This window comes from Myotis nattereri, assembly GCF_964212035.1.
Source record: "Myotis nattereri genome assembly, chromosome: 19".
NCBI classification, from domain to species: Eukaryota; Metazoa; Chordata; class Mammalia; order Chiroptera; family Vespertilionidae; genus Myotis; species Myotis nattereri.
In genome coordinates this window covers 10,209,756-10,219,971 of record NC_138095.1, presented here as the reverse complement: position 1 = coordinate 10,219,971, position 10,216 = coordinate 10,209,756, and the positions used below count along the sequence as shown (strand labels likewise).

The following is a 10,216-nucleotide window of genomic DNA, read 5'->3' as shown; positions in this document are numbered from 1 at the left end:
GGGTTTCCAAGTGATGACAGACGGTCGTTCATTTGTGATCTGCCAAATTCTCCACACTCAGCTGGCTGGCTATTTAGGTAGGAGTTCCTCGGCCCTTTTGATGAGGACACTTTCACTATGGAAGCAAGGAGGGGGTCTGCCTCAGTGTATCCTAGGAAGTCACATTTTGTGACAGTTTCCAAAAATAAAACAATCTCAGCATGGTGTCGGGCCTAGGAAAAAGTCTTAGGTGTATAAATTCATTGCTTTTGGTTTGTAAGAATTGTGCCTGGGTCTTCTACCCCGAGCCTCCAAATTAAAATAATTTTTCCTATCCTGTATTTGTTCAGGTACTTATTGTTAGGAAAGTTGGGAGCAAAGGGGCAGAAAAATGAGTATAATCTAGCTGCTCACTACATTGTTGCAAGATTGAAATCCAAGCCATTGACACTTTCATACATTTAGATATAAACTCCCAAGCAAATGTCAATAGGAGACACACAAATTTCACATGAAACAGAATCATTTCAAAGTTTGGTTACTTTAATGCAATGTCATTGTTCAAGGTAGTATGGGTATGTTAAGTGGTTCATTTCCACCCTGAAGAAAACACTGACAAGCGTCTATCTTATGTAATTTTGTCAAATTCAAACATAACTCTTTTAACAGGTTTTTAAAAAACATTTTCTTTCCATATCTTAATAAGATTTTTATTTTCTGCAACATTTTTTAGAAACCTTCAAGTAGTTTGGAAACATTTGCCCATTTGCTCATTTCTCTGGGAACAGGCTTCCAGAACATTTATCCCACCTATGCAGAAAATCTGCATTTTCCCAGCTGGTGGTAGAGCTGCTTGATAGAGGTGATCAGAGAGAAATGAGGAGTGTGCAAGCTTTGTAAAGCACTTGTAATTCTCTTCATTAGTATGCTACAATCCACCCCAGCTTCTGCAAGGTCAGACATGCAACACAAGTACTTGGCCAAAAAAGCAGGATTCTAACTAGTGTAAAAATAGATTTTAAATAAAATAGAATCTCTATAGGAAAGGGAATTAGGTTATGTTTTACATTCCCACTGTTGCTCTAAGATATCTGAGATATCTGGTAAGTCCAAAGAGGACTTACAGTCGGTCTGCCAAAAACTGAGAATGTCTTAAGTACATTCATTTTGCAAAGTTACAGGTAAGGTTCTCTGGAAATGCTGCAGCACATCCCACAACAATGGATGGTGATTAGCGATACAATTGGTGTGCTAACAAGTAACTTGTAAGACATTTAGGTCAAAGGGGATGAGGCCTACCCATAGGCTGGCTAAAAAAATTCTGAAATGTGATAATTTGAACTTTGGCTAATTATAAAGCAGAAAACAAACTCATCTTGTAACAGTATGTCTTGTTAACCTATCCAACTTACCACTTTTGAAAGCTAAATTCCAACAGCTCTTATTTTAATTTTGCTCATTACTGCATATTACGAATTATTTGGAGTTTGTTTTTAGAGAAAGTACACAGCCCCTCTGTTGGCCTACAACAAGCATTACATGACAGTTTTAAAGGGGGTTCTGTTAAAATTCTAATTTTTGGATTTAGAAACACCCTTTGGTTACAGCTTGAAAGCATAATTGAAAATCTGCCCAAGCTCCCTCTAGCCGCAACCTGAACATGCAGCCCAATCTTTTGTAAACATTCAAAAAATACTGATTCCAGCAAAATACACAATCAGCTAGTCAGAGGCCTCACTCTACATTTTAACATGGATGATAAATCTGACTGCTCATTCTTGCTAGATGCAAGGAAATTCACTCTGAGATTTGAGTCTTGAAGTCACTATTAAGTTTCTTCCTTATTTGAGGTTCATGGGGAGGTGTAGAATCATCAAAAATAAACGAAGTTGCCCTAGCCGGTTCGGCTCAGTAGACAGAGTGTCAGCCTGCGGACTGAAGGGTCCTGGGTTTGATTCCAGCCAAGGGCACAAGCCCGGGTTGTGTGATCGTTCCCCTGTAAGGGGTGTGCAGGAGGCAACCAATGATTCCCTCTCATCATTGATGTTTCTCTCTCCCTCTCCCTTCCTTTCTGGAGAAAAAAAAAAAAAGGCTTAAGAAAAGAAAAAAAAAAAAAGAAAGAAAAAATAAACAAAGTGGAAACACCACCATTTTTCCTACACTGGGTCTACTCAGTCTGCCCTGGATTGTTGTTTTTCCTGGCTAGCCCTAGAGCAAGAAGATACGGCTGCTGGAGACAAGCCAGTGCCTGGTTTACAGGCCCAACCTCTTTTCATATAACATTCAACCAGTCCTTCAATTCCCTAGAGGAAGGGAGGGATGACAATGATATGAGACTAATGCTCCGGAATTTTCATAAATCCTCAGTAGCTAATGCAAACCTCTCTCTAAGGCAGCTTCTATGACCTCAGGGAGGTTTGGTGCTTTAGGACTAGGAATGTTACCCACCGACCCCAGAACTGAATGTCAAAAACACCAACTCAATAAATACAACAGAAAAATGTACAGCAGATTTGGGGCATCTATCAAGTAGGAAGGCAAAATGGTCATTAGAATGTCTGAGGTTAGTGAACTATTAGGTTGAAAAAAGCAGCCACCATTTAAAACATTCCCCTTTCCATCAGTTCTCCCAGTCGTCAACCCTCTACATTCATTACACCAAACACAAGCAAATGAAAGATCCAAACAACTGCAGCTTGATCCTCACTTGTACTTATTTCGGGCCCACCCTCACATTTAGGCCCCAGCACACCCTCGCCGTGCCAGGGTAAACAGTCTCAGGGACACCTGTTTCTGCAAAGGTCACTTGCCCCTCTTGCTGCGGCTCTTCCTGGAGGGCAGCTTCCCACTGCCCCCGGAAGAGGCAGGGCTTGAGGCTGAGGCCATGGCAATGTTGATCTGCCCCTCTTGGATTTCCTGCCGGGTCTCAGCAGGCAGGTGGTTGATCTTCTGCTGTGCCTCCAGGTAGAACATGACATCACGCAGCTGCTCCTGGATCTCAGTGATCTGCAGATCCTTCTGGTCACAGGTCTCCTTCAAAACCCTCTCCTCCTCCTTCAGCTTGTTTTGCAGGAGGACCTGATTGGCTCGCAAACACTTGTTCATTTCCTGCTCCTCTTTGAGCTCTGTGGTGAGTTTGGCTACTTTTGTGTTTAGCTGAGTGCACCTTTTACAAAACAAAGGAAGACAAAAGCACATTTTTCATTTGCTGACACAGACCTTTATCTACTCCGAGCTTGAACAGAGGAGCTATGATCTCAGAATCATTTAGGGTGGAATCCTCCCTACCTGTTCAGGGAGACTGGTTTGCTACCATTGCAACAGCTACACAAAGCAAGAATTTTGCACTACTTAACCCAAGTATAGCTTTAAGACAATTTTTCATTTTTAGGCATAGAAATTTTTTCATAGCAGAAACTATTCTGTGATTCATGGTTTACGGTAAAACTTCTACTGCTTCTCTTGTTTTGCAGTAGTGGTTAAATAGGTTTCAGAGAGGACAATGGTGATAAAGAAGTTATGAGGAAAAGTTACATTCTTGGAGAGTCAAGTGATCTGACCTCACTGCATTTATTACTCAGAAGTAAAGAACCACAAATTTAAACACCATTTTTATGTATCAGAATGCCAAAGAGCTCACACACACGGGAAGAGGCACTCCTACACATGGCACTGGAGTGAGAACTGGTACAAATTCTCAGAGTTAACTTAGAGCTAACTAGAAAGTCGAAATTTTCACATGGTCCTTTGATACAGCTACTCTACTTTTAGGAACTTATCCTGTAAACTAGATATACTCAGGAATGCGCTGAAAAGACACACAGAGAAAGATGCTCATCACAATGTTGTTTACAATAGTGGAAGACTTGAGACAACTTAAATGTCCATCAATGGGAACTGCCTGAAATTATTATGGGACCGCCCTAGCCAGTTTGACTCAGTGGATAGAGCCAGCCTGTGGACCAAAGAGTCCCGAGTTCAATTCCGATCAAGGGCATGTACCTTGGTAGCAGGCTCCCACCCAGGCTGTGGTTGGGACTTGTGCAGGAGGCAACCAATCAATGTGCTTCTCTCACATCGATGTTTCTCTCTGTCTTTCCCTCTTTCTTCCAACCTCCCTAAAAATAAATGGAAAAATGTCCTTGGGTGAAGATTAACAACAACAACAAAAAGTTTGCCTTAGCCAGTTTGGCTCAGTGGATAGAGCGATGGCTTGAGGACTGAAGGGTCCCAGGTTTGATTCCGGTCAAGGGCACATGCCCAGGTTTCGGGCTCAATCCCCAGTGGGGGGTATGTAGGAGGCAGCTGATGGATGATTCTGTCTCATCATTGATGTTTCTCTCTCTCTCCCCCTCTCCCTTCCTCTCTGAAATCAATAAAAATATATTTAAAAAATTATTATGGGACCTACACACAATGGAATACTACACAGCCATTACAAAGATCATGATAGAGCTAAAATGTGCCAGCATGAAAAAAATCTCCAGAGTATTTTACCAAATAGAATACGTAGTATTATTCTAATTGTGTAGAAAAAAAAGACTATGTATGTGAGATGTTTATATAGGTACAGCAGATCTGTAAGAGTAAATATTCACTGGTACTGTTAAATAATGGTTACTTCCAGATATTGGGATCTAGGAAAACACCTCCAGTTTTCACTTTTTAATTCTTTAATATAGTTCAATTTACTAAGGTGGTAAAAGTATAGGATGATTTTTAATTTGTATTTCTACTAATGTTGGGATTTTATCACAGTGGTGTTTTTTTTTTTAAACCTTTGGTGAAGAGTTCCTGTTTGTGGTGATGAGAAATTTTGGAAACAGATGGTGGTGACAGTTGTACATTATGAATGTATTTAATGCCACTGAACTGTACACTTAAAAATGGTTACAAGTTTTCTGTTATATAGATTTTTTTACCACACACATATAAAAAACTATTTTTAAAAATCCAACTTTTGGGGGAATGTGTGAAGGGTATACAGGAACTCTGTGCTACCTTATAACCTCTGTTAATCTACATTTACTCCAAGATAAAAGGTCTATTAAAAAACTTTTAAGGAACAATTATCACCCTTACATTTTTTTATCCATTTGTCTGGAGGTAAAAATCCAGTTATTTTTGTAAGTATAGCATAGACCAGAAAAGTAATTTTAATCAGTAATAACCATCTTCACATACAGCAGGGGTAGAGTGATGGTCTTGCCATGCTGTTCATGAGGTTTTTGCTCCATATTCAATATCTTTGGCCTTTGATTCCTGTCTAAGGTCAGATCACATGCCATCTCTAGCTTAGACACAGTCTCTTTCCTATCATTTCTCAGGCACCATGGCTCAGAGAAGCTACAGGCTCTGGGAACAAGGAAATTGCTTTCTACAGGCAAATGTAGAAGATATCTGCACATTTCAGGAGAGAACACTGCATTCCCTATGGCATCCATCTGGCATGAAACACAGTGATTTTAATAAATAGGAAATCACAGTAAGTTTGCTCTACATATAGATAGACCCCTGAAAACCTGGTGATATATTTGAAAATGAGTATTTCCTGAGGAGTGAAGGAAATTATCTGTTTATGTTGCCTGTTACAATAAAATGCCTCCTTTAAAGAACAGACCAATTATACCTACTTTCTTTCCATAGACTGCTTTTCTTTTAGAAGGTCATTTAGTCTGTGCTCCAGATTATCACATTTCTCAATTGTTTCTTTAAATTTGGTCTTCATATTGTTAATCTGAAAAAACAAACAGAGATCAGTTTCTTTTCTTTTCTTTTTTTTTTTAAATATACTTTATTTTTTACAGAGAGGAAGGGAGAGAGATAGTTAGAAACATCGATGAGAGAGAAACATCGATGAGAGAGAAACATCGATCAGCTGCCTCCTGCACACCCCCTACTGGGGATGTGCCTGCAACCAAGGTACATGCCCTTGACCGGAATCGAACCTGGGACCCTTCAGTCCGCAGGCTGATGCTCTATCCACTGAGCCAAACCAGTTAGGGCAGAGATCAATTTCATTTCACAAAGACAAAGTTGTGTGGCCTTTGGAGCTAATTTCTCAAAACAATTTTTTTTCCAATTACTGTGTATAACTTTGACAAGCCAATTTTAGAAAAGGTGAGATAATCATTTTAAAGAATTCCAGTAATAGGAATAAAATATTTGAGAAATTCTTTTTTTGGTTACTATTTCTCTATACCAGGATGAACAAAGGATCAGGAACTGCTGAGGGTCAAGTGAAACTGCTCGGAAGTAAAGGAACAGTTCCAGGCAGTAGAGCAGGAAACGGTTTGTCAGAGACACTGGAACAGGGCCTCCCCTCCCATGCTCAACTCACCATCGTTTTTCTCTTCCTGAGATTACACTCCAAAAACTATTATCCAAATAATGCAAGAAACTCATCTACTCTAAGAATGATGTGATAACTGATTCTGTTTGGGGTTCCCCATCCCAATTCACTATTCAATTTCTCATGTACCATAAAGCCATATGGTACATGAATCGGTTCTTGTTTTATTGAGTTCAATTATAAAGGCAATATATATGAACTAATTCTTATTACACTGTCTTAAAAACTTACGAGAATTGAAAGATTCTGTTGTTTTATGGCAGATGGCAGCAATCCTAGCCAAGAGTCCCTGAAGTCTAGCGAGGCAGACACTAGATTCACTCAGGTGTGAAGATTTGGGAAATGCCTCAACTCTACCAGTCTAACAACATGGGAAGATTAGGTGAAAGGGGAAGTAGTGAGGCTAGGTCAGTGGTCAGCAAACTCATTAGTCAACAGAGCCAAATATCAATAGTACAATGATTGAAATTTCTTTTGAGAGCCAAATTTTTTAAACTTAAACTATATAGGTAAGTACATTGTTATTAACTTAATTAGGGTACTCCTAAGGCTTAGGAAGAGCCACACTCAAGGGGCCAAAGAGTCGCATGTGGCTCGTGAGCCACAGTTTGCCAACTACGAGGCTAGGTGAATCGTGAGGCAATAATCATAGGAACTGATAGTAACTGAGAATTTAAATCCTATGGCCCAGGCACCTGCTCGGTGTTTTGTAAGTAGTATCTCCTTATAATACACCTATGATTAGGTATGTCAACTTTTTACAGAAACAGAGGCTTTCAGAAAGGTGAGGTAATATACCCAAGGTTTACCCAGCTAAATAAAGTATGGTGGGTCCAGGACTGGACCCCAAGTCTGGATCCAAGGCCAAGTTCTAAACCTCTCTATAGCAAAAGAAAAGTGACCTCCGGTGAGTTCTAAACTCAGCAGAGATCCAGGAGAAAGGGCCATTGCTTTTAACATTTCCTTTTTAAACACTTGCCAATATGGCCTAACAGGTCTCTAAAAGCACTGTCCACCTTTTTAAAAAATATATATTTTTATTGATTTCAGAGAAGAAGGGACAGAGAGAGAGATAGAAACATCAATAATGAGAATCATGGATCGGCTGCCTTCTGCATGCCCCTACCAGGGATTGAGCTCACAACCTGGGCACGTGCCCTTTACCAGAATCAAACCTGGGACCCTTCAGTCTGCAGGCTGATATTCTATCCACTGAGCCAAACTGGCTAGAGCTGTCTCCCTTTTTGAATTATAAGAAAAAAACTACTTTGGAGAAATTAACTTTATAGCCTACTACCATTAAGTTATAAAAGCATGCAATTAAAGGGAGATTTCTGACAGTTTTTCTATGTCATAAAAATAAAAATAGCCTTAAAATTGCTTTAATTCTAGTTTGGTATTCATTTTTCTCCTCAATATTGCTTTAACATAAAAGACCACTAAATCCTTTGACATTTTCTCCTAAACCGGCTCCTGTTAGTTTAGGGGAATTGGAAAGGACAGATATGGAATCAAATTGTAATGTTTTGGCCCTAGTTGGTTTGGCTCAGTGGCTAGAGCGTCGGCCTGCAGACTGAAGGGTCCCAGGTTCGATTCTGGCTGGGAGCACATGCCTGGGTTGTGGGCTCGATCCCCAGTAGGGGGCGTGCAGGAGGCAGCCGATCAATGATTCTCTCTCATCATTGATGTTTATCTCTCTCTCCCTCCCCCTTCCACTCTGAAATCAATAAAGAAATATATATTTTTAAAAAATTGTAATGTTTTGGTCACTAAAGTGACTTAAACTGAACACATTTAAATAAAATGAAAAATATCAAGCAACACCAAGAAGCTTTCTAATATTACTATAGATGATGTTACAATGGGCTAAATTAGTGCTTTTTAAAACATTTCTGACCATTAGCCCAAAGTAAGAAACACCCAGGAACATAAAAAGACACAACTGAAACAGGAGTTTCGGAAAACAAAATTTAAATGTGATGCACTCTGATATTTTACGCCTATCCTATTCTGTTTAATAAAAATGCCAGTTGTGGTCCACCAAACTCATTTCCCACCCACAGCTGGAGAAACACTGTCTGAAAACATGGGTCTAGAGTTCAGAGAGAAAAGCGGCACCTGTGTTCTTCATATGCGGCCCCATTAAAACTAAGCACCTTCAAGTGGGGATGAGCTTCATTTTCTAGCACAGACTCTGCTCACATGCTAGAATAATTGTACTACCTAAGGCAACGGGGGACAGGAATAGTATTATAACTGAAGTTCACAATCCATTTCAACCTCCCCCCTCCCCTCCCCCACATTAACTTTTTATGAGGCCCATGAACAAGACTCTCTGTCGGTGAGATTCACGTGGGTTCCTGTTAATCCTTGCACATGCTGGAGGTGCCAATGGGCAGAAGAGTGGGCAAAAGGAGGACAGTGGCAGGAACAAAAGGCCTGAACCGTCCATTACCTTATGGGTAAGCAACATTTGTTATTAGGAAACAAAGCATTCTTTTCAAGCCCTTCATGCTTTTCATTTAGGGCCTCCATATGACACCCTTCCTAAACGGAAACACAAGTTTCAAAGTTTTTAGCTCCCCTGTCCCTGGACTTTTCATGGGCATGTGTTAGAGAATGCAGTTAATCCTAAAGAATCTTAAAAGGCAGAGAATCCTGAACTTAGCTCTCAAGGGTCTGCATGAAGCACTTCATGGTCACGCTGGGATAGCCCGTGGAAAAACCCATTAGTGAGGCTGCTCGGGTTGCCAGCTCTCTCCCAAATGCTGTCAGAGGTGTATCCTTCCCCCATGTACCCAATCAAGCCCTATTCAGAACTTGAGTGCCTCTGGAAAGGTATTTCCATTACTTGAGAGAGTCGTAAAGAATTTCATCAAGAACTTTGAACTAAACATCATTTTAAAGTTGGTGTTAAGCCTTATGTTTAAAAACCCAGTTTCTCGCCGAAACCGGTTTGGCTCAGTGGATAGAGTGTTGGCCTGTGGACTGAAAGGTCCCGGGTTCGATTCCGGTCAAGGGCATGTACCTGGGTTGTGGGCACTTCCCCAGTGGGGGATGTGCAGGAGGCAGCTGATCGATGTTTCTCTCTCATCGATGTTTCTAACTCTCTATCTCTCTCTCTTCCACTCTATAAACAAACAATAAAATATATTTTAAAAAAAAAACACAAAAAAAAACCCAGTTTCTCATTTGTAGGCATACCCAGAAACCAGGGTGCCTGGGCCTGGCATAAAGTGAGAGCTCGGCCCTGCCTGCTAAGCTCCAGGATAATGCGACTCAGAGGTGAGCCTCAGGCCCAGCTCTGCATTCTCCATCTGAAGACCCAGTTACTGGTGGGGATTCACAAAATTATTAAGATAATCATTTTAAAAAATCTCAAAGTCTTTATTTAATACTAAGGGAACTGATGAATTAAGAACACTGTCTATAGGTTCAGAAAATGGTTTCTAACATCCTAATTATACGTGAACCATGCAGTGCTCACTGGTTTTCAACCTCCTTCTTTGGGAACCTCTGAACTCCTGTACATGCTGGAGACAAAGGGAAAACCAAGCAGGTGGGGCTCTGGGCCCTTCATCTAGGTTTCAACCAAAACCACACCACTTTTCTCTTTTAAATATTGTAGTGAGTGGCATCTCTTTGAAAATGGCATCTTTGTTAAAATCTGAAGACACTGCCTGAGACCAGCAATTTTTAACCTTTTTCATCTCATGGCACACATAAACTAGTTACTAAAATTCTGCAGCACACCAAAAATGTATGCTTTGCAATCTGACAAAAAAAAAAGGGGGGCGGGGAATACATTTTGATTCATTCACACCAGGCAGCTATTGCTGTACTGGATGTTGTCATTTTTTTTATTTTACAATCTAGGGCAGTGGT

General features: G+C 40.4%; 1 protein-coding gene across 1 annotated transcript in view; it reads right to left on the bottom strand.

Annotated features, from left to right (window-relative positions):
- Positions 1–501: 501 nt before the first annotated feature.
- Positions 502–10,216, bottom strand: part of BRAP (BRCA1 associated protein) — a 33,081-nt gene continuing 23,366 nt past the window's right edge. Inside the window, exons 11-12 of the mRNA XM_081113377.1 lie at positions 5,613–5,716; positions 502–3,145 (exon numbers count right to left, since the gene is read on the bottom strand). Coding sequence (XP_080969503.1) covers positions 2,782–3,145; positions 5,613–5,716 — 468 coding nt within the window. The 3' untranslated portion in view covers positions 502–2,781. The remainder of the gene's footprint in view (positions 3,146–5,612; positions 5,717–10,216) is intronic.